The 23,292-nt window shown below is 63.3% G+C and overlaps 1 protein-coding gene across 2 annotated transcripts in view; it reads right to left on the bottom strand.

The window, feature by feature from the left end:
• Positions 1-23,292, bottom strand: part of JAKMIP1 (janus kinase and microtubule interacting protein 1) — a 58,372-nt gene that overhangs the window by 7,650 nt on the left and 27,430 nt on the right. For both annotated transcript variants that reach the window (XM_056132774.1, XM_056132775.1), the window contains exons 2-16: positions 22,439-22,702; positions 20,686-21,180; positions 15,322-15,531; positions 14,790-14,909; positions 12,714-12,860; positions 12,107-12,247; positions 11,620-11,679; positions 7,332-7,460; positions 6,524-6,652; positions 6,252-6,335; positions 5,481-5,543; positions 3,886-3,984; positions 1,273-1,374; positions 755-808; positions 356-421 (exon numbers count right to left, since the gene is read on the bottom strand). In XM_056132774.1, coding sequence (XP_055988749.1) covers positions 356-421; positions 755-808; positions 1,273-1,374; positions 3,886-3,984; positions 5,481-5,543; positions 6,252-6,335; positions 6,524-6,652; positions 7,332-7,460; positions 11,620-11,679; positions 12,107-12,247; positions 12,714-12,860; positions 14,790-14,909; positions 15,322-15,531; positions 20,686-21,180; positions 22,439-22,567 — 2,028 coding nt within the window. In that variant the 5' untranslated portion in view covers positions 22,568-22,702. The remainder of the gene's footprint in view (positions 1-355; positions 422-754; positions 809-1,272; positions 1,375-3,885; positions 3,985-5,480; positions 5,544-6,251; positions 6,336-6,523; positions 6,653-7,331; positions 7,461-11,619; positions 11,680-12,106; positions 12,248-12,713; positions 12,861-14,789; positions 14,910-15,321; positions 15,532-20,685; positions 21,181-22,438; positions 22,703-23,292) is intronic.

Here is a 23,292-nt window from a genome sequence, read left to right as displayed (position 1 = left end):
CCCCTGCGTGAAGCCTTAGCTGGGTCAGGGTGGCCTTGAGGGGCTGGTCAGGGGTGGGGTGGGATCCAGCGCTCTCTGGAAACCACGCTGCCAGTCTCCAGGGCTGGGCACTAGGCAGGGCGCGGCCAGGCCCTGGAGCTATGTCTGTGCCCAGGCTTCGTGGGAGGCGTGCGGTGGGAGGTCCGGCACTGCCCACGCTGCTGGCCAGGCAGGGGTCACATGCACATGCGGCTCGTGCAGGGCAGACGGGGCGGGGCACGCATGCAGTCCCCAGAGCGAGGCCCGGTGCACGGTGTGTGGCCCGGAGCCGGGAGCTCGGACACGAGGTGGACACAGAGGCTGCCGGCCACTCTACCTTCTCACACAGGGCCAGCACGGTTCCGGCCTGGATTATGGCGACCTGTTCTTCATTCCTCAAATTCTAGAACACAGAAACACGGGCAGGGCGTCTCCCACGGCCTGCGCAGGGCAGTCTGGATGGTGGTCTCCGCCTCCGCGGGCCCATCCCCCTGGGGGGTGCCAGGCCGCCGTCCAACAGCACGTCCTGAGTAGTCCCCAGGCTCTCTCGCGGCCCCCCCGCCCCTCCACTCAGGACCCTAACTCTGGAACTGCTTCTGACAAAGGCGGCCCCTGCCCGCCCCCTTCCCCGGAACATGACACCCATCAGACCTGAGACTCTGGAGTCGGTGGACACACGAGACAAGCACAGAGCACAGAGCACAGAGCAGCCCGGACGAGCTGGGCCGATAGTTACCCCGTTATCGCCCAGGAGATCTAACTTCTTCATGAGTTCAGAGATATCCACATCCTGGAAAAGACGTGGGTGTTCACGTCTGCGCCCACACCGGAGGCCGCCTAACCGCGAGTGAGGGCTCTCCACATGGCCTGGCATCGTCAGGGCCCCGGCCAGCACCCCGGGAGGACTCCTGTGGGCAGGTGTGCCCCAGACAGGCACCAGAGACAGAAGAGAGGCGACGGGGGCTCCACCTTTGCCAAGACAGCGGGGGAGGCCGAGAGGCGGCGCTGCCGGAGGGCGAAGCCCATCCAGGGTTCCAGCCCAGCACCTTGGAGAGCCCCGAGCCCGCCAGGAGCCGTCCCTGAGCACAGGGCCTCCAGGAAGCCCTCACACCCGATCCAGCCAAGCTGGGAAGAACAGAATGGCGCTGGGTGGCCGCAGCCAGCGTGGTGCTGAGTCGGCTGCTGGCCTGGCCAGACGGGACCGCTGTCCTCAGCCCGTCCTCTCCCCGTGGCCCCAGCCGCCCCGCGCGCTACCTTCACTCCTTCTTGACGACAGAACAGCTGGAGCGCGCTGCTGGCATTCTCGGGGAAGGCGCCGATTTGGAGGTTAAAGGCCGGCGACCTCCGCTCTCTCTCCTGGGGAGAAGACGGGGTTGAAACACAGAACCCGACCGGCTTGTGCCCACACCTCTGTCCTGCCGCGCCCGCCGCTGCCCGCTGGCCCGGCTGTCCTCCAGGCCGAAGCCCCCTCCTGCGTGGGCGCCCGGGGGCGTCTTACCTATGGCTAGGGAGGAAGCATTAGTGGCGCCCGCGCCCGCCAGGCACGGAGCCTCCTGGGTCAGGGCTCCCAGCTAGGACGGGCCGTCCAGGGCGACATCGCCCATGTCCCCAGATGTCACCTCTCACTGAGACGGAGACTGAGGCCACGAGCAGGACCGGATCACGGCTGCCTTGGTCGCCCCGCACGGTCGCTGTCCTGCGTCTGTGGGGGTGACCAGGAATGTTGTGGCGGTGGGTGTGTCTGTGTGTAAGAGTGTGCGCATGTGTATGTGTATGAGTGTGTGCAGATGCAAGTGTCTGCGTATGAGCGTGGAGGTGTATCAGCATGTGTGTGTGAGACAGAGAATGTCTGTGAGTAGGGTATGAGTGTGAGAATGTGTGTAGGGGGTGTGAGTGTATGTGTGTGAGGGGGGTGAGTGTGTGTGAGGGAGGTGTGAGTGTGAGAATGTGTATGTGTGTGTGAGTGGGATGTGAGTATGTGTGAGAATGTGTACACAGAAGAGTGTGGGGATGTATGTGTGTGAGGGGGTGTCTGTGTGTGAGAATGTGTATGTGTGTGAGTGGGGTGTGTGTGTGAGAATGTGTATGTGTGTGAAGGGGATGTGTGAGTCAGTGAAGAGGCGTGTGTGTGTTTTAGCACTTGCGTTAGGAGTGTGTGAGTGTGCGTATAAGTGCGTGGGTGTATGAGTGTGTACGTGGGAGTCATGTGGGACTGCATGAATGTGATTTGTGTAAGAGTGTACGTGTGCGTCATTGTGAGTGTGGGGGTGGACGAGAGTGCGTGGGGGGAGTGGGTGTGAGCCTTTAGTCCCTTGTGAGACCTCAGCTGGCCTGGGGGAGCGGGCAGGACTCTGGCTAGTGGGGGTGGGCTCGAAACGTCAGGGAGGCTGGTGCAGGCGCAGAGAAGGAGCCCAGGAAGGGCCCTAGCGGGCGGGGGTCTCATGAGGAGCTCTGGCACAGGGCGACAGGAGAGAGAAGCCGGGTTAATCCAGTCACTTCCACAAAGCCCAGGCCCAGCTGGCCTAGAGCCAAAGGTTCCGGCCAGGCCCTAGGGGCCCCTACCCGCCACGCTTCCTTCCAGCGTCCCCACAGGAGAAGAGAGTGTCTCTACAGGAACCAAGTGGAAAACTCGTTTACTAGGGCTCTGAGGAGGTTGGAGCCACGTCAGCGCATTGAGGCCCCTGAGCAAAGCTGTGAGGAGAAGGTGGCGCCCCAGAGCCGGCCCAGGGGACTGCCAGGCGGCCCTACCCATGCAGCCCTGCCGTGGCCCCAGGAGGTTTGTGCAAATGGAGAAGTCAGTCAGAGCAAGCCTCGGGGCCCATACACGCAGGCGGAGCACCCTGAGGGCGCTGAGGGGCGTCCCAGCCGGGTGAGGAGGGTTAGAAGCCGAGGCTGACGGCTGGGCTCGCTCCCTGGGACAGGCGTCTTGCTGGCTTTTCTGGCCCCTTGCAGTACGTGTTCGCACCTGAACACATTTCCCCTCTTTCTCTCCTCTCACATCTATGTTTCAATAAAAAAAAAAAAAACTACTATCTTGCTTCACTGGAAAAAAACAAAATAATTTTTTAAAAATAATGAAATGTTGATGATTTTCAAATGAAACCAACCATTGAAGAAAAAAAAAACAGCTTATGGAGTAACATGGTAGCAAAGCGAGACAGTGACACACCAGGCAAGACTTCCAAGCAACATTTGATGCTGGATCCGACTCTGTGCTGGGGGTCATGGAAGGTTCAGACAGCTCTGGGTGTCAGTTCTGGCCTCCTGCCAGGCGGCTGAGGGGGGCGCAGGGGAAGATTGGGGCCATGACTCACCCCCTGAGCCAGGAACTCCTGGGACAATGTCTTTACTTACCTCCGGTCGACCTGGGCAAAGAGAAAACGAGCCACCTGAGCAGGGAACGCTCTCTAGGTCAGCTGTGGGGCTGGGCCGGCCCGGCTCACTCAAAATTGGGCTTCACGGCATGCAAAGTCAGGTAAAAAGGTGTGCCGGGAGGGGGGCCGGCTGCTGAGCCCCCCAGGCAACTATGCATGCAGGAAAGAAGTCGTCATGGAAATGAACACAAAAAAAAGGCAAAATATTGCAAAACCAAATTATTTTATTAAGTGCAAAACAAGCCGTAGGCGATAAATATATTAGCTCTGGTACATGTCCAAAGACCGGTGAGCATTCTCTCCAGAACAGTTAAGGCAGTGAAATTATTCCGAACATACAGATTTAAAAAAGGAAGGGGGGGAGGGGGGAACAGCTAGGACACGCCCCTTTACACATGCTTGCAGACCTTTGGGAGCATCACAGGAATCTCAGTTTGGGCTCAAAGGGAAGGTCTGCTCCGTTTGAGAGTTTACAACAGAGAGAGTCTCTTACTTCCAGTTCTAGCACTCTGAACTCTAACAGCTCGTTCTGGTCCTTGGCGTCTTGCATTTCGTTCTTCAGCTGGTTCTCTTCCAGCTCCAGCCTATAAATCTAGAGTAGACATACCCAGAGGTGAGCCGAGCTCTCTTCACGCATCTGCAGGCTAAATGAAGGCTAGGGAAACTGAGGCTTGGGCAACGAGGATCCCTTCCCTAAGGTCAGGCAGAAGGAAGACCAGGGCGTTTCTGACCCCCCGCCCCCCCCCACACACACACAGCCCAGCAAAGGCAGTCACTGTCCCAGGTGTCCCAGAGCTTCTCCTGGGATCTCAGGTCATCGGGAGGGCCAGGAAGCCCTCTAAGGCCCACAGCCCAGTTTCCCAGCCAACTTGGTTGACCAGAATGAAGTAACCAGCACGCGCCATGGTCAGTGGTCAACACCCACTGGACACTCCTACTGGGCTCTGGGAAACCATGGCGGCAGGCCCTGGCTCCCAGGACCACAGCGACAGGGACGGTCCACCTCTCCCATATGATGAGGGTCCTGGCCCAGGCCCCCCAGAGCTGTGGAGAGACAGGATGGGAGTAGCCACTCACTGTGGCCAGTGATAGAGCCGGAACTGAGCCAAGTTACACACATGCACGCTCTCATAGCAGGCTCGTCCACGTCAACCTTCTAGAACGTTCCTGAAAGCTAAGTCTGAGCCACTCTGCTCCACAGCAGAAGCTACAGGGGCTGCACAGAGCCTGCCCAGACCCACCTGACATCTCTGGGGGCTGCGGGAGATATTCTACAACATTCAATAAAGGCACTGAAACGAAAGCCCACGGACTGGCCCTCAGGAGGGCACTGGAGGGCCTCACACTTCCTCCAAGGCAACTGGGAAGTTCCAGGGCAGAGGGGGAAGCCAGGCCATTTGACCTGCCCGTGGGTCCAGCCTGAGGGGCCTCAGGGTGCCTCTGTACCCTGGAGGGAGGGACCCTTGCCCTTCGTAAGGCTCAGCCCTAGGGGGTAGAACCAGAGCCAGTGCTCTGACTGGAAAGGCCTGGAGGAGACTCCAGGGAGGGGGGGGGGGGCATGAGCCCTGCTAAGTCTGGGCCCGGGATATGCAGGGGCAGGCATGCAGGCGATGGGGGACTTAGGTGGGCGGACATCCAGGTGTCCACGACCCTGAGCAGGGCGGGCATACAGGTCATACAGACCACAAGAGGCAGGACCGGTATGGAGGTCACATGTGGTGGAATTCGATGGGGGCGGGGGGAGAGTGTCTGCCTCACATGGGTTCCTGAGGGGGCAGGGGTGTGTGTGTCTTTGTGTGTGTTTCTAGGCCATGTGTGATTCTGAACATTTGTCTAGGTCACATGGATCCTGGGGGCAGGGCAGGAGTCCAGGTCACATGGATGGGGGAGGAGCTGGTCTCTAGTCACGTGGACGGGGGCGGGTCTCTAGGTCACGAGGATGGGCAGGTGAGGGCTGGGCTAGGTCACGTGGGGTCCTAAGATGGGGCTGGCTGTCTCGGTCGCTTGGATGGAGGGGGGCGGGTGTCTGGGTCACGTGGCTCCTGGGGGCGGGTCAGGCCCTAAGCCGCGGCCGTGCCCGCTTCTCACCTTTTCCAGCAGGTCTTGGTTTGTTCTGATGAGCAGCTGCTTTTCTTCCACCCATTTTGCGTCCTGAGGAAAAAGCTAGATGGGTCCAGGACTCTCTGGGGTGACAGAGCCAGCGTGGCCGCCTCCCCCCACGCCCCCGCCCCACCTAGAAGCCGAGGACAGTGGGCAGCTCTGCTGCCAGAGCCCTTCATGCCCCCAGTGGGGCAGCGCCTGACCCTGTGGCCAGCTGGCCGGGGTCCATGTCTTTGCTGAATGTCCCCTGGGCCCCTCCCAGGCCCTGTCTGCTTGGTCCCCCGCACGCAGTTGCAAGGGCCAGCTCGGGGGTCCTCTCATGGAGAGGGGCTGGCCAGCCCATCCCGGACAACGCGGGGTGGACCTTCCTGCCTTCACTCCAGCCTGAATCCCCTCCTGACAGCCTCCCCCCCGCCCCAGGGTCTGCGAGCCAGGGAGCCCCAGTGAGGAGAGAGCAGGATTCCAGCACCGCTGCCCATGCCCAGCTGGCCAGGTGGCCTGCAGGGGACAGCAAGCGCCTGCCAAAACCTGGGCCTGGGCTCTGCCATCTGGTGCTGCCCGCAGGCCTCCAGGAACGGCCAGGGCAGCCTTGAGGAGGAGAAGTGGGGTACCCGGGGAACTGGGCAGTAGAACTCCCCAGCTGCGCCTCTCAGAGCTGCTAACCCGTCTCCCAGGCCCTGGCGCGCGAGGTCGAGCAGCACCGAGCCAAGCAAGCAGGTGGAGGGATGACCTCTGCCCACGACAGCCAGGCCAGCTCACCTGCCCCTTCTCGACCAGGAGCTTCTCCAGATCCTCGATCTTGGCCTGGCACCGAAGCAGGTCGGCCTGCAGCTGTTCACGGGTCTGCAGCGGAGAGGGGAGAGGGCATGGTGACCTGGGGGCGGGCGCTTGGCCGTGCCAGCTCGGGGCTGTCTAGGACTTTCCCCAGCAGGAAGCGCCCGATGGTCCCGATTTCACAGGCCAGCTGGGGGTGGGGCCCAGCTTCCTAAGGAGACGCGTGACAGTCGCTGACTCGTGGGGTGACCACTCACCCGGGCCTCTCTCTCAGCGTCCAGCGTGCCCCCGACCTGCTCCTGCAGCAGCGCGTAGGCCCGCTGCAGCGCCTGGTACTCCCGGGTCAGCTGGCAGAAGCGCAGGTCCGCCTCCTCTCTGCTGGGGGCCTGGACAGCGTGGACAAGGACAGAGGGAACGTGGGGAAGGCAGAGGGAACAGGCCAGGGGATGGAGGCGGGCCTCGCGCCCCCCTCACGTAAGCCCCGGGGACCTGGCGCAGTTGGCAGGAACAGGGCCCCAGCGTCCGCGAAAGGGGAGCGGTGGTTGGGGACCCCTCCAGCCAGAACTGTCCATTCCCAGGCTCTCTCTGGGATGAAATCGGGCTCTGCAGAGACGCAGGAGAGGAGGAGGACTGCCTGCAAGCAGGAGCAGTGGGACCCATTAGCTGAGCCTGGGGAGCCAGAGGTGCTGACTGGCTCCACCCTGTGTAGCCCGGCTTCTCTCCACGTGGAGAACAAGCGGGAGGGAGGCACTGCCACCATTTCCAGTAGGTCGTGTGTGTCCGTGTGTGCGAATGTCTGTGCGTGCATCTCCATGTCTGTCCATGTGTGCATGTGTGCCCATGTGTGTGTATGCTTGTGTGTTCATGTCCACATGTGCATATCCGTGTGTGCATGTGAGTGCCATGTGTGCGTGCATGTACACATGGATGCTGGTGTGTGTATGCCCTGTGTGCATGCGAGTGTGCAGGTCCACATCTCTGCATGTCCATGTGTACGCGTGGCCAGGCATATCCCAGGAGAAGGCCCCTCAGAGGCGGGAGCAACACAGCACCGGGTGGGCTTACATCATCCACGTCCTCCTCGGGGGTGGCCAGGGCCCGGTCCGTCCTGTCCGTGGTGCACGAGGTCTCAGACAAGGTCTCTGAGTCCACTGACTCCTCGTCAAATCCAAAAAATGTCTCCACAACATGCTTCTGTGAACAGCAAGGTGCGCGGGAGAGTCAGACGGAGGGGTGCCCCTGCTCCCGGGGCATTCTGGGAAGCGGTGGCTAATAACAGCCCGGACGAGTCGTGGCCACTGTCAGCACAGGCGACGCTACTGGCTCTGCGCTCAGGACCTGCTGGGGTGTCTCGAGTCACTCAGCCCCCCGGGCACAGCTGCTTCTCCACACAGCTCCCCACCTGGGCACAGTCAGGACGTGCGGGCACTGTGCCCGGGGTGGGAAGGGCCGCCAGCAGCCTGCGCTAAGGAGAGGGGAGCCGGAGACAGACCCCAGGGACACTTCCTGCCAGACACCGGCAAGAGGGGGGGCGGGGGGCGCACACCCTGGGCAAGGGTGGGCCACACTGAAGCAACCCCCCTAAGAGGGGACTGTTGTCTGACTTTTTGTGATAGATAATCCAGGCCACGGGAGAAAGGAGGACTGACAAAAAGGAAGCAGCAGGTCACCACGCCTCAATATGTGCCCACGCCCCCCCCCCGCCTGTGGCCCCGCCCCGCCTGTTCATGGCCACGCCCCCATCTGTGGACGTGCCCACCTGCATGTGGCCATGCCCCTCGTGCCACAGCCCCGCCCTAGCCCTACCTGTCAGCTCCTCCCAGAACCCACGTGTCCGTCCTGTCTCCACCTCGCCCCTCGTCGGATGGGGCCGCGCCCAACCCCGTGTCCGGGCCCCTCCGAGCCCTGCCCGCCCTCCTCTCATCCTCCGTATGTTTCTCCCCAGCACTCGGGCCACTGATGGGAAAACACGTGGCTGGTGGTGACCGCTGACCCCTGGGGAACGGGAGCCAGGGTGGACAGAAGCATGGGTGCTCCTGGGGTGGGGCGCGCAGCAGGTGCGGCAGAAACAGTGTCCGTCCTTGAGCTCCACGTCCAGGCCCCGCCCGCGGGTTCCCCCCATATCCCCTCCCTCGCCCCAGGAGACGGGGCAGAGATGTGAGGGCCGCTGGCTTCATCTTTCTCAGACACGCAGGTCTCCGCTGCAGACGAGTCACCAGAGCTGAGGTCGGGCACCCAACGCTGCCACCTTGAGGGAGCATGGCCACGCTGCCCGGTGACAGCAGCAAGTGACCCCCACGCCCCCACTGCCACGGGAGCCCCAGGCTCCTCACTTTCGGGGCAGCCTCTGGAGGCCCCTCTCTGTAAACAGCGCTAATTGCCTGGCCACAGGGGACCGTCTGTTTGCCGCAGGGCAGCTGCTGACTGGCAGCTGGCCAAGGCGTGGTGACTGCTGCCGGCCCCATGCAGCCGTTCTCCTCACCCACAGCTGCGGCCGGGGTGTTCCGCGGGGGCTTCCGGCTGGGTAGGCACTGCATTCCGGTGGCCAGCACAGATGCACAGAGCCCCTGAAAGCCAGGGCACCCTGAAGCTGGCCAGGACTCCAAGCCGCCGCTGGGCAGCTGGGGAGAAGCGCCACTTTCCTGAAGGGGCCGGGCACAGTGAGGCGTGGCCCATGCATGCGTGGGGGGAAGCCCAGGGGCTTCTCAGAGGAGTAGGAACCCTTTCTCCAGCTCGGTTTCCCCACGGCTGGGAGACAGAACCCTCTCGATGGCAGGTCAGAGTCAAGGTCCCGCGGAATCTCCCTCTCCATCGCCTCCTCTTCCTGGCACTCCCTGAGTGAGGGGGCTTCCAGGGGGCGGCTGCCACGCTGGTGCCCCACAGGCCCCCCGCATAGAGGACACTGTCATCCGCCAGCCGTGCCCTCCCCTGCAACCCAAATGCCACTGTGAAGCTGGGTCAGGCGAGCGCAGCCTGGGTGCCCTCATCTTCGCGCAGGTGCGATGCCAGGCCCCAGCTGTCCTCCCTGCTTGTGTCTCACCCCAGCCCGGACCTTCTCTGCCAGGCCCCACCCCCTCGAAGGCGCCAGTGCCTGCCGCCGAGCCGGGCGTCCCTGGCCCCTCCGAGCCTGCAGGGCTGGCACACGGCCGGTAGCCGAGCTTACCTTCATGCCTGTAGGTCATCTCCTGGCAGCCCGAGAAGTACAGACACACCAGGGCGCACAGACAGAGGAAGAAGGAGAAGTAGAGCACAAAGAGGATGTACTCCATGGGGCAGCCCCGCTGCCAGCCTGGGCCAGACGAGTTCAGTGCTGCATGGCGGGCAGCGGCCCTTCCCCGAGCCCCAGTCCTTGGAGAAAGCACCAGCTTCCCCCAAAGCACCTCCTTTCCCGGGCCCGGGGCTGCTGGGGTGCTGGAAGTGGGCGCTCAGGCAGGCGGGCTCCGCTGAGAAGAGGGTGTCAGCCCGAGCAGAGAGCTGGGGTATGGGCGGCACGGAGCAGAGCCAGTTTTCAGGGGTGCGTTCGTCACCACCAAGGACGGCTTCCGCGCTGACTGACTCCCTGGGGCCCCGCGCATTCCCGCTGCCAATCCGGTCCAGGCCTGGGGCCCCCGGTGGCTGGAGGGGCCCCTGGGAACAGCACAGCAACCGTGTCACCAGCACAGCCTCCCCCGGCGCCTGACTCGTCACACTCGTGTGCCTGGAAACCCAGGTTCCACCGCGCCCACAGAGCCGGCAGCCATGTCTGCCCTGGGGGCCACACCCAGGGCCAGCGCCCAGTGACCTTCTCTAGACAGACCCCATCAGTTTGTACAAAGAAGGGAAAAATACTGCCCTCTGTCAGTCGCTAAAGTTACAACAAAGGGCAAAGGACAATTCACAGAAGGACAGCATGAACATCCGCATCTCTGACATTGTCCACACGTCCCCCAGTAACACACCAGCCCCAAGAACACCGAAGAAGCTCCAAGAAGGCCTTGGGCGTCAGGTGGAGCCAGCCACTGTCCGCCCTTCAGGCGGACCACCCGTCAGTCTCGCTGTCAGAGACGGGCCTGGGGCCAGCCCAGGTGAAAGGGTGTTCACCCGTGTGGCCTGGGGAACAGGATGGGGCCAGGAGCCAGGCAGGGACATGGGTCAGACCCCAACAGACTGTCAGCTGCCCTCCCGCCACAGATGCTGGCCAGACAAATGCGCAGAAGCCCGCGGCTGCGGCCCAGGTGGCCGTGAGAGCCCGTGAGAAAGTGGCAGGGAAGCTGGGGGTGGGGTAGGGGTGGCTGGGTCCTGCCGTGCCTGGAGCTGAAGATCTTCCCCAAGAGGAGGCGGGTCCACTGACCAGGCCACATGAGCTCACCCAGAGGCAGGTGGCCTCTGACCCCAGGTGGCCGGCATCCTAGAAGATGGCCAAGGCACACAGGGCAGGCCTGTGCCAGAGGGTGAGAGGAGCCTGGCACAGCCAAAGCCTGGAATGCAGAGCCTGCACGATGTCTGTCCGTCTCTCTGTCTCCCTCCCACTTCCGTGCTCGCCTTCCCTGTCCCCTCTCCTGGCAGCTCCCCGGCCGTCGGCCGTCGTCGTCATCGTCTTTCCAGAGAGAAGTAGCTCGGGGCCACAGGGGCCGTCGCCATGCAGAGGGAATGGGCCCCACTGACCTGTGACCCAGCCCTTCCCCCGGGAGCTCAGCCCATCCCCACCCTCCCCCTCTCACCCCGTCTCACCCTATTCCATCTCATCTCTCCCCATCCCGTCTCACCCCACCCCACCCCACCCCACCCCATCTCACCCCATCCCACCCCATCCCACCCCGTCTCACCCCGTCTCACCCCATCTCATCCCGCCTCACCCTACCCCACCCCATTTCACCCCATCCCACCCCGTCTCATCTCACCCCGTCTCATTTTCTTCTTTTGGTGCCGCGAGGCCTCACCCAGGTCTGCTAAGCTCCAGCCCCTTTCCTCCCTGTGGCCCTTCTGACACCCTAGCCAGGCCCGTGGGTGTCTGCGGGGGCCCAGCTTGGCTCCCTCTTGCCACACGCGGGCACCCGCTTTCCCAGCCGCCTCCTCCAGCACAAGCCCCAGCGGCCCCCGCATTGCAGGGCGGGAGCTACAAGCCCTGTACGTTGGTGTCTGGGGTGGCCGTGCCTGGAGCCTGGGGCCCCTTCTATCAGCATTTCCCAAAGTGACTCTGGAATGGCGTTCCGGCCCGGATTTGGGGGCGGGCTGGCGGGCTGCTTTCTCTCAGCCCACTGGCGGCGGCTTTGCCGGGGCCCTGACTGAGTCTGTCTGGAAAGGGGGTGGTAGGCAGGAAGGGGTGGGCCCCGCTTCCCACGCCTAGCATCTCCCCAGGCCCCACGCCCCTCACCTTGGGTGGCTTCAGGCCTTTCCCCCGCAGCCTTCTGGAGCGCAGCAGCCGCTCTCTCTCCTGTGGACGGAAGTGGCAGGGGCTGCCCAGCACAGCCCAGCACCCCCCTCCGTGAGCACCCCCCCCCCGTCTCCCCAGCTGAGGGGCCGGGGCTGAGAATGACCAGTCCGCAGGGGCTGAGGGGTGGCGGCTGCCATGCGGCCCGTGGCTTGGAGCCACCCGGGGACACACGATAGTCTCAGGCTCCGGCTGTCCCGGCAGAGGGGAGCAAGGACTCCTGCAGTGAGGCGGGGCACCCAGCGGGCGCTGGACCCCAGTGGGGCGTGGGATCCCGAGGGCGCTAGAGGTAGACCATGAGCGAGACGCATCCCGACCTGCCCCGCCCCGGGACAGGCTGGAAACCCCCCTGGAAACCGCCCCCGGAGCAGGGACCCCTTTCAGTACGAGGGGCTGCTGCTTGGGGGGCCCTCACCGCCCCCACACCCACCAGTGAGAGGTCGTCGATGAGGTGCTGCTGCTCCAGCACCTGCAGCCGCAGGAACTCGATCTCCTGCTCGTCCCGGGTCAGGCTCAGGTCCGTCAGGGACGCGTGGCGCTTCAGCGACGCCTGCGAGGACAGCTTCTCCTTCTGGATGGGGGCGGGTAGTGCTCAGTGAGGCGGGGGTGGGGGGTGGGGGAGGGGAAAGGCTGCAGAGGAGGAGGAGGAGGAGGAGGAGGAGGGGGAGCAGGAGGCTGGGGCGGAGCTAGAGGGTTCCCTGGTTCCCAGCGCCCAGGAAGCCCCGACTATGGCCCCTGCTGAGGGGAAGGACTGGGCAGCACTGGAGGGCCTCGGGGGACAGGAGGCCAATGTCCAGGACAGCCGCGGGAGCTAGGGAAGGGGACACTTCCCACACCCACCCAATGGCACAACAGTCACACCCACTACCACACCTCGGCACCCAGCCAACCCCGTGACACCCACCACAGCACACCATGACGCCCCGCGACTCCCCATCACACCCGTTACCCCGTCACACCCCCGGTCACGCCCACCATGCCACGCCTCCCCCACACGCCCCTGCTCAGTGGGTGCAGGCAGGGCCCCACGGGCTCACCATCTCCACGTTCTCCCGCGTGAGGTTCTTGATCTTCTCCTCCATCCTCTGGATACTCTGCAGCAGGTCCTCGTGCTTCTTGTTCATCCGCTTATTCTTCTCCACCAGCGGCTTCAGCTGCACCTCGGTCTCCCGCGAGCGCTTCAGCTGCGGGCAGACACGGGCCAGCGTCGGGGCCTGACCCCACGCTCCCACGTCCCGGGGGCTGCTGGAACCGCACAGCCCCACACCCGTGAGCCCGAGTGTGTCCCGGCCTCACACAGGAGTGCCAGGGACCCCCAGATGTGCTGGGAGCCCCCAGTCTGCACACTTCGCCTGGGGCCCTGACCGAGTCCGTTTAGGACACCCTCCCCCGGGCTCTTTCCTCCCACTCAGACTCGAGAGTCGAGACCCTTGGTGCCAGGCCCCGGGCAGGGCACAAAAGTGCACATGCTGCCCCAGCCCTGGAGTGGACAGGCTCAGCCCTTCGGTAGAGCCCCCAGCCCCTGGAGTTTGGGAGCAGGAGGTTTCTAGAACAATCCATCACACCATGCCACTAGAGGCCAGGCCAGGAAGCAGATGGGGGTGTCAGAGAACCCAGACAAACGGAGGCGCCCTGCCGGACGCGAAACCCAGGGCACAGTCGCGCCCCGCCCGCTGGGGCCTCGGTCTATGTCCGCTGTGAACGGAATGGAGGGAGCAGCTCCCTCAGAGGGACACAGCGGGGAGAAGCCTCTCGCCGTCCTTCTGACTGGTACCCCCACACCCCCACGTCCAAACTGGGCGGCCCTGCCTGCCTCTCTCTCCCAGGGACCCCCAGAAGGACACTGCCCCCAGCCTGACCACAGGGAGCAAGACCAAGAAGGTGCACCAAGAAGGTACTGGGAGCACCAGGGACACGGAGGCTGCCTGCAGACGCAGTCTCGAGTGTGGCCATCAGAGCTGAGACGCGAGGCCAGCGCGCAGGGGGGCCCCGTCTGGGAGTGACCCTGGACACAGAGCCAGGAGGAAGCCCTGGGCATCGCAGGAGTGGGCTCAAAACAAACAAAAACTAAACATGCCACTTGCCCCTGGGCCCTACTTCCAGAAGTCCCCCCAGAGTGGCCAGGAAGGACTCCGATCCACAGGCACCACCCCCAGCATGACGAGAGGCGGCCAGCTCAGGGTTAGGGCCAGAAGCAGTCCATGAGAAAGCGGGGGCAGTGCCCAGGAGGTGGCCCCTGCCACCCACCAGGGCGTCCACGCCTCTTCCTGGCGCAGAGAGCGTGGGGACGCCATGGCCAACAGCTTCCGGAGGATATGGGCGGGCACCTTCCCACCTCTGGGGACACTTCAGGGGTCGGGGCTGTGATTCTCTTCCCCTGGGCTGCACAGGCGACTGGCACGTGCGCCTTGGGCCAAGAGCAGAGCCACAGGCAGACGTCGGTTGAGCCTGAAGCGTGACTTGGTGGCGTGGACCAAGGGTTCCTTCGGCCAGGTGGAGGGATGCCAGTTCCCGTGACCCAACTCAGAGGCGGCGGCAGCCTGACAGGCACCACGGGGTTTACACGCGGCTGTCTCTGAGATGAGGCTGCGGGCCCAGAACACGGAGACGTGGCCAGGAAACTGTTATTTCTCTAAGGGTTTCCTAGTTTTAGCCAGAGGTTAAGGTTCGCTTCTAAAAACTAATGACTCAGCACCCTGTATGCTCTCATGCGAAGGGCATTTGATGGATGAGCCCAGCCACACATGCCGAGGCCTGGAGGTCTGCCTCCAGAAACAGCTGCCCTGGGCCGCGAAGGTTTCATTGTTTGATTTGTGAACAAGCTTCAGGCCATTCCAGGTAACATTCGTAATGACCACCAGACACTCGCTGGGCAGCCCGGGCCGTGTCGTTGGCCAGAGGGGCCCCACTGTACCAACACCCTTTCTTGCCTTCTCGCGGAACCACGCCAGCTCTGTTGGGGGCACACTCCTGCCTGGCCCAAAGGCCAGGGAGCAACAGGTGATCTTATTTTTATTGCCCAGAAAGAAACCAGCAGGGGTGGGCACCTCCGTGTCCTGCTGCAGACTGGGGCTGCCCGGGCCCACGTCCCTGCACCCGCTGAGCCCATTTACCAGCTCGTTCCTCTCGTCGGCCAGCAGCGTGTTTCTGTCCTCCAGCTTCCGAATCACCGAGTTCAGCTCAGCAATTTTCAGCTGGAAGCGCCTGGCGTCGCGCTCGTCCATGTGCTGGTCCTGCAGAGGCGCCCCGGGGCAGAAGCACCTGAGCAGGTTGGGGGGCTCCCAACCCCCGGGTGCCTCTGAGGACACGCAGCACGCACAGAAGGCAAGAGCCTCACGGGGGTGTCCAGGGTCAGGCCACCTGACGACACCCTGAGTCCTGCTCGGCTTCGTGACCTCACCTCCAGGATGCAAGGCCTCAGCCCTACCCACAGCCCCTCTGACTCTCTCCTGGCCTGGGTCCCTCAGGCACCCTGCGGTCCCTGCACGCAGGGTGAGCACCTCGGAATGAAGGACCCAGCCCGGTCCAGCCTGTCTCAGCGTGCCAAGCTGCCATCCAGGCTTCAGGGGGAGGAAGAGCTCCAGCAGGGCAGCGGGGGCAGGTGGAGGCGGGCAGGGGAGGGCGGGGGCAGGCGGGTCAGCTCACCTGGGCGCCCAGGAGCTCAGCCATGTCCCCGATGCCAGGGGGAAGCTCCCTCTTGGGGCTGCTGTGGTGCCGCTCGGCCTCCTTGACCTGGACCAGCTGCTCGTCCAGCGCCTCCTTCTGGAGCTGCAGCTTCTGGGTCTGGCCGGTCTGCACGCCCAGCTCCTTCTCCAGGGCCAGGATCACGCGGTCCTTCCCTTTGATCTCGTCCATCTGAAACCAAGAAGGAGCAGGCGCCCGTTGGGCAGGCTGGGGCCCCAAGAGGCCTCGCTGCTGCCCAGAAGGTCTAGCAGGTCTAGGCCACTCAGCTGAACTCGGACCAGGCAGTGGGCGGCGGGTTGTGGGGTGGACAAGCCAGCAGGCAGGTGGGCTGGTAGGTGGACAGGCTGGTGGGTCGGCAGGTGGCGGGGCCACCTCCCTGCAGGCATGGTCCAGGGCAGAAGGGGGATGCTGGAACCCAGCCTGCCTGTCCAGATCAATCAATCCGGGCCCCAGCAGCGCCTCAGAGCAGGCGGCTCCGGTCCCTCTCTGCCCCCACGGCCACCACTACTGCTCTCTCAGCCCACCCGCTGCCCCCTCCCTGCATACCACGCTGGAGTCTGAGGTTCCAGGAGTGCCCCCTCCCGCCAGCTGCATCTTCACCCCATCCCAGAACCCCTCACCCAGAGCCGCCCAGCTTGCCCGGAAGACGCCAAGGAGAGCCTCCAGAAGATGCGCCAGCTGTCTGCGACCCCACAGCCAACGGGGGGCTGACCCCAGGCAGCAGGCGGGTGTCAGCCGGCCAGTCACAGCCCTCAGAGCTGGGACAGCACTGACTGGGCAGCAGAGGGTGGCAGTCAGTCGGGGAAGGGGCGGTCACACTGCAGAACTCACACACCCCGGGATGGATGGACACACCGGGATGGACACACACATCAGGATGGACACACCGGGATGGATACCCCAGGATGGACACACACCAGGATGGACACACACTAGGATGGATGGACACACATACTGGGATGGATGAACATGCTGGCATGGACACACAGGGGGATGGATGGACACATGCACACCAGAATGGACACACACACTGGGACACACACACACAGCAGGAAGCCTGCCCACCCGGCATGACTGGCAGGCCCCCTCCGTGGCCCCCTCTGTGGCGGCCTGCCGGGCACTGCTGCAGCCTGGGTGCAAAAGAAGCCAGCAGGGGGAGCAAGGAGCCTGCGAGCAGAGAGCGGGCGTCACTCTCCCAGGCTTCAGAGCCGCTTTCCGGGCGGGAGGCTGGGCCGCTGCCCCCTGCTGCCCCCTGCCGGCAGTCTCCCTGGGAGCCACTGCAGAAGCGTCCACTGCGGCCACTGGAGGCGACTCACCTGCTCCCCCCACGGACCCCACTGCAGGCTGGGGAAGCCACAGCCCTTCTAAGAGAGGGGAAGGAGGCGGCCCCTTGGCAGGCTCGGAGCACAGAGCAGCCGCCAGGCTGACCCCTCTGGGGGGTTAGGGGTCACTAGCTCGGCCACACAGAGGAAGCGGCAGGGCGGGGCTGTCTCACGTGGGCACAGGTCTGCCTCTGCGCTGGGGGACACACCACCCCACAAGCACGTTCCGTACCCTGGCTGCTGCCTTAGCACGACAGGCCACACTCGGGCAGGGGAGAGGCGTCTCCGCCCTGACCCAGAACCAGGGCACTCTGCAGCCCGTGAGGAAGCACTCTGGGCCCTGCACTGTGCGTGTGTGTGCATGTGTGTGTGCACATGTATGCGTGTGTGTGTGCGTGTGTGCATGCGTGTGCATGTGTGTGTGTGCGTATGTATGGGGACGGGCTTTTCTGTCAACACCCCACGGGCAGCAGAGCTATGGACACTCGGTTCCGGGCTGGGTCGCTCAGAAGCTGTCTCGGCCTCCTGCAGGGCTCAGGCTGCGCTGGCCACAGCACCCTGAAGGAGCGCAGCATCGTGGCCCGAGGGGCCACAGCCCGAGTCAGCTCTGGGTTCGAGTGAGTCTGCAGAGCATTGAGAAGAGAGACCTGGTCTCACGTCCAGGGGACGTCAGTGGCGGGGACCCGGGGAGGTGTGAGGAAGGGTGGTGCGACTGTTCCCAGTACTCTGGCACGGTGCCCAGCAGACGGGGTTCTCAAGACCCTCGGCCTGCTACGCAGACGAGCACAGGGGAAGGCAGCCCCTCTGTAAGGTCCGTCACCGGGAGGCCCCGGGAGAAGATGAGCTTCCTTGTTGTCACAGACGGCGCTTTGAGGCCCTCTCGGTTCTGTTCTCTGGGCCCTGTTTCCCGGGGGCTGGTTTCTGCGTCTGCGTCTTCGCCTCAAGCTGCTCGGAGGACACTCCTCACGGCGGGGAGCGTGCCACGGCCTGCCCACTCCCGCCCGCTGCACTTCCTCCTGCCCACCCTCTCAGGCTGGTCTTGGTGTTTGTGTTGGAGCCCCTGGTCAGTGCAATGTCAAGGTGGGGTGAGGCGGGGTCTTGCTCACCTGCAGGAGGGGAAACGGCCCCTGCACCTCAGCACAGCACCCACACGCTCATTCTTATCAGCGCTTGGCACTGCGTTAGGAAACTTCACTCTAATCAGGGTGTGCTGAGAAATCAGGCCGCCGAGTTGAACTTCGTCAAGTGTGTGGTGACATCTTTTAAAATGGCCCATCAGCCTTTTCTTTATTTAATCTGTCATCACTGACACACTCACTGGCCGCAGAGGAGGCCCTCTTTGTTTCTGAAAACGAGCCGAATTTGTGGATTGTTTACTCATATTTCTTAGCCTTTCCCTTTACTGCTGGGCTCAATTTGTTGCTGTCTTCTCCCGTGTCCATGCATCCATATAAACAGAAGGCAGGGTTTCTTGCAAGTGCATTGGTTTGGGAATCCAGGTCATTGTTATAATTAATAAAAGGAGCAAAATGTATTTATCCCCCTGCTTTTGAAATTTTGGTTTGCTTTGGGCCCACACCTCGTGGGGCTCATGGTTTACTCCTGGTTGCTCAGGAATCACTCCTGGTGGGGCTCAGGAGACCATATGGGGCCAGGCGGCCACATTCAAGACAAGCGCCCTCCCTGCTTAGGCTTTAGGCCCCCTATTTCTTTATAATAGCATAAAGTCTATGTTTTTAAAGTTAAAATTCAATTGCACAGAACTAGTCTTACTAGTCCATACTTGGCAGAGTTCAGCCATGAAGCCATCGGTTCTACTTTCGCTGTGGGAAGTCAGCCATCGTGGATTCCGTTTCTCAGCACGACAGGCCCGTAACACCTTATATTTCTCATGGTGTCAGTTCTATACTTATTCAGGACTACACCCACTCTGGCCGCCTGTCAAATTCACTCTCCCGGGCTGTTCAGAATGTCCCGGACAGCACGCCAGGCAGCCTCAGGAGCTGACAGAGGCGCTGCTTTCACTTCCTGCTTTGAGGGGATTTTGGCTCCTTCTCAGTCCCTTCATTCTACTCTCATGAAACTCAATTTGACGTTCTCTCTTCTTGAAATGGAAGCCGAGCTGTTTGGCCCTCGCTGTTTCTGTACCCCTAAAATATGTGTGACTCCAAGGGCCGACTTAATCACAACCCACCGACTGGGAATATGGCATATTCTTACGAACGTGTGCCATGTCCCCTTGAACAGGACAGTGCTCTGTGGCTGAGGCGCCACTCCTGGCGGTGAGCTGCACTGCCGAGACTCTCACTGAGACAGATGCACTGTTCTCCAGCACTCTCCGTGGGTTTCCCCGTCTCTCCTTTCAGTTTGGATGTTTCCCTTGAAACTGTTTTGAAGTTTTGCTCGTCAGTTTACTTTTACTATTTATACTATTAATAACAGCCCTCCTCAGGGCTGAAGGGATGGTTCAGAGTGACAGCCTGGGGTGCTGGGTCCAGCTCAACCCCCAGCACCGCGTGGTCCCTGAGCATGTATGAGCACGCGCGCGCATGCACAGACACACAGACACACACACACACACACACACACACACACACACACACACACACACCTCCTTGCCTTCTCCCCTCCACGTCTTTGACAATCACGCCCCACACCTGCTTCCTTTGGGTCGGTTTGGAGATGCGCCTTCCCGGTTCTTTCCCATCTGCTCTGATGGTGTTCTCAAAATTCTGCGAATCTCTGGTGGATACCAAAATACCGCAGCTGGCCAGTCCAAGCTGGGAAGCAGTACTAACCGGCCGTGCCCACCTCTTGCACCACACAGCTTAGGGCTGCAGGAATGGGAGGGGCAGGCTGGACAGCAGGCGCTGTGATGGGCTTCTTCTCCTCATGGGGCCTGGGAGCGCCCCCACAGCCGCTGCAGCCTGGCTCACAGATTGGCCACTCTCCAGACTCGGAATATCCCAGAGTGTCACCAGGCCGGGGTTGGGGGGAGCTCCTCCCACTGACGAATCCTAGAAGCCCCGTAAGAACCAGTAGAAGCTCCCGGTTGCGGAGGTCCAATTCCTGACTCTAGTGCAGAGGCAACAAATGCACACACACACACACACTCACACTCAAATATTCACACTCACACACTCAGATACACACTCAATACATGGACACACACTCAAATACACACACTCACTCAAATACAACTCAAATATTCACACACACATGCACTCACTCAAGTACACAATCAGACACATAAGCACACATGTACCCATGTGCACACTCGCAGTCATTCAAATGCATTCATACACTGAGACTCACAGACACACATGCATTCATACATGCACACACACATACTTAAATATACTTCACATATTTAGACACTCAGAAACACATGCAGTCATGCACACACATGCACAAACTCACACTTGCATTCACACACAGAGACACACTCATTCACTTACATTCAGACACTCACACTCAAACACACACACTCGGGCACACCCAGGGCCCTGGGGAGTGCTCCCTCCCTGTCCCCATCCCTGTCCCATAAAAGCATGGTTGTCGGGACTTCCAGGGGTCGCCCCCGGCTCCCAGTCGCATCGCCCCCCTTACCCGAGGGACAGGTCTGTTCAGCGAACCCGCCAAACCCAGCCCACCTGCCCCGCACCACGCGCTGGTACAGTGGCCCCGAACTCATTCTGCAGGAGAGAAGTTCCCCGCATTGACAAGGTTTGGTGATCACCCAAAGGCCGTCCACCTGGTGGGGAAAGTTGGGCCTGGCGAGAAGCCGGGGACCGGGGACTCCACTGTGCCCCTCCGAGGGCACCGCATGCAGAAAGTCCCTCTCCGGGGTGCGGGAAGGAAAGGCTGAGGGCAAGCGGAAAGAAGGGGTGCGCGCAGGGACGCGGGAGGGCGCGTGCGCGGAGGGACGCGGGTGGGAGGGTGCACGGAGGGACGCGGGAGGGCGGGTGCGCGCTGGGGCGCGGGAGGCGCGCGGGGCACGTACCAGGCGGCGGATGTCGCGCTCGCACTCGCGCTTGGTGCGCTGCACCTCGTCCTGGTGCGCCTGGTAGGCGGCGCGCAGGTCGGCGGCCTTGGCCTTGTCGGCCTGCACGCAGTTGCTAAGCGCCTCCTCGGCCTGCCTGCGCGCCGCCTTGAGCTCCAGGATCTCCTGCTGCAGCCGCTGGCGCTCGCCGTCGAAGGCCCTGCGCGCTTCCTCGCGCGCCTCGGCCAGCAGCGCCGTCTTGACCTTGTCGGCCGCGCCGTCGCGCAGCACGTGCAGCAGGGACTGCAGCCGCTGCAGCTCGCCCTCCTTGATCTTGGCGGCGCGCGCCGCCTCCGCCTCGTGCTGCCGGATGAGCGCCTCGCGCAGCGCCTGGAGCTCCTTGGTCTTCTCCTCGTGCAGCTTGGCGCGCAGCTCCGACAGGAAGGCCGTGTGCCGCCGCTGCTCCTGCTCGCGCTCCAGCCGCGCCTCCTGCAGCCGCTCCCGCAGCTTGGCCACCTGCGGCCGGAGGGCAGCTCAGGGCCGCGCTGCCCCCGGCCCACCCCGGACTGCGCCCCACCGGCGGGACGGAGGGAGTGGGGGTCGACGCGCCCTGGGGACTCTGGGCTGCAGCGTCGGTCCCCAGCGCGCCCCGGAGTCCGGTCCTCCTGGCACCGGTCGGGGGCAGGGGGGCAGAGCAGGGAAGAGGGGGCGGGGCTGGCTGGCCCACTGCCTGACCTCCCCGGGCCAAGGTCGCCCGCCTGCAGAATGCAGAGCCTGCCCGTCCTTGGGGCTCCTGGCCTGGGGCAGGGCTGTGCCATGCCCACGATGCCCGTTACAGGCCAATCAGCAGCGCCCCCGACTCCTACCCAGTGCCAAGGGGTGCTTCCTGCCCGACTCCACCCATCCCCTCACCCATGGCACCAGGCATGCGTTCTGCGCATTTGGGAATAACGCAGACCCCCTAGGGAAGTCACCGACACAGCTGCCGTGTCCACTACAACCTTCCCGGAGGTGTGAGGTGTGACCGCGTCACCATCCACACCCTCTGCCCCCACGCCCTGAAAGCTGCGCCCCCTGATCTCATTCTGCATGCCAAGGCCCCAGATGTCTGTGCCACCGCCCTGCCCAGGGGCCAGTCCTACCTCTAGTCACTTCCTGCACTGCCCTGCCCAGGGCGCAGGTGGGGGTGGCCCCGGAGGGCACCACCTTCCCTGCCTCAGGGTGCTCAGTGGGCAGCCCCAGCCTCCCGGACCCCGTGGGCCCCCTGGTGGTCAGAGCTGGGAAAGCAGCACAGCCCCACCAGCCAAGGGGCACAGTGGCCCATGGAGAAGCACCCCCCTCTCCCCCGCCAAAGCTGGGACTCGGCTGGGACCACCACAGACAAGTGTCCACAGTTGGGGGACCCGGAGCGGTGGCCTGCGGACGGCAGCCAAGCTGGGCCTCCAGAGACCGGGCCACGAAGGAGGAAACAGAACTTCAACTCCTGTGTGTCCACCGGCCCTCTGGGCTACCGGTTGTGGGCAGCCAGACCTGCTCTAAGTAGGCGCCTACTGCATGCCTGGCCCTGCAGACTGTGTGAGCAGCCAACAGCACAGCCATGCCCGAACCCCGTCCTCTGTCCAGGGCCAGCCCCGAAGTGAAGCGCCCGGTCGGAGGCAGAGGCAAAGTGGCCCCTGGGTGGGGCCAGGACCGCCGGGGCTTGGGAGGGCCTTGGGGAGGGGGGGGCAGGCGGCCTCCGGAAGGGACCGCCCACCGGCTGCACAGCCCCGCCCACCTTGCTCTTCTCCTGCTGGAACTCTATCTGAATGCTGGTCAGCTTGGCCCTCAGCTCCTCATTGGCCATCTGCACCGGGTCCGTCTCCATGTCGGGCTTCTCGCCCTTGCTCCGGCCCTTCTTCGACATGCTTCCTCGTGGGAACCGCCAAGGCCACAGTTCACAGCCACCTGCCCGCAGCGGGCGCGGCCACCAGCTCCACGGCGCTAGTCTCCTCGGGGGGGATCTGCGTGTCCTCCTCGTGAGCCACCATCACTGGGCATCCTGGGCGGGCGGGAAAGAGGCTGGTCAGCAGGGGGCGGGGGGCGGGGCAGACACTCCAACGCCAGAGAAACAGCCATGGCAGGGAGGGGCCAAGGTGTGCGGGCAGCCAAGCAGGTGGCGGGCTGGGAGGCGGCCGAGACAGGTGCCCAGCGCGGGCGATACCAGAGAGGGCCAGGCTGCCGCAGAGGGAGAGGAGCGAGGGTCAGGAGAGGGACCGGAACCCTCGGCGCCCGGCAGCCAGCCCCGCCCTGATCCCCACAGCACACTCGTCCCGGGGCTTGTTGGCTGTGACACGGGGGTCAGGCTGCCGTGCCCGTCGAGATGCCCCCTGCACCGCTGTGGCACTGCACCCCTCGGCACCGGGAGGTGCGTAGCCGTGCCGGGGCCCAGGCTACAGGGAGGGACGTGGCCCCGGGCTCGGGTGGGGACAGACCCCAGAGAATGGCTGTCAGCGACTCTGCGGGGGCCTGCGACACCCTGACACACTTGCTTGAAGCTGGGCGCCCTGCATGCTCCCTGCTGAGGCTAAGGGCTCAGAGCAGCAGGCCTCCAGCCCCGCTGGCCGGAGAGTCCCAGGATCCAGCGAGGAA

The sequence above is a fragment of the Sorex fumeus genome, unplaced genomic scaffold (genome assembly GCF_029834395.1).
Source record: "Sorex fumeus unplaced genomic scaffold, SorFum_2.1 ptg000095l, whole genome shotgun sequence".
Lineage (NCBI taxonomy): Eukaryota > Metazoa > Chordata > Mammalia > Eulipotyphla > Soricidae > Sorex > Sorex fumeus.
The sequence above is the reverse complement of the archived record's forward strand: the minus strand, read 5'-3'. Positions and strand labels throughout refer to the sequence as shown.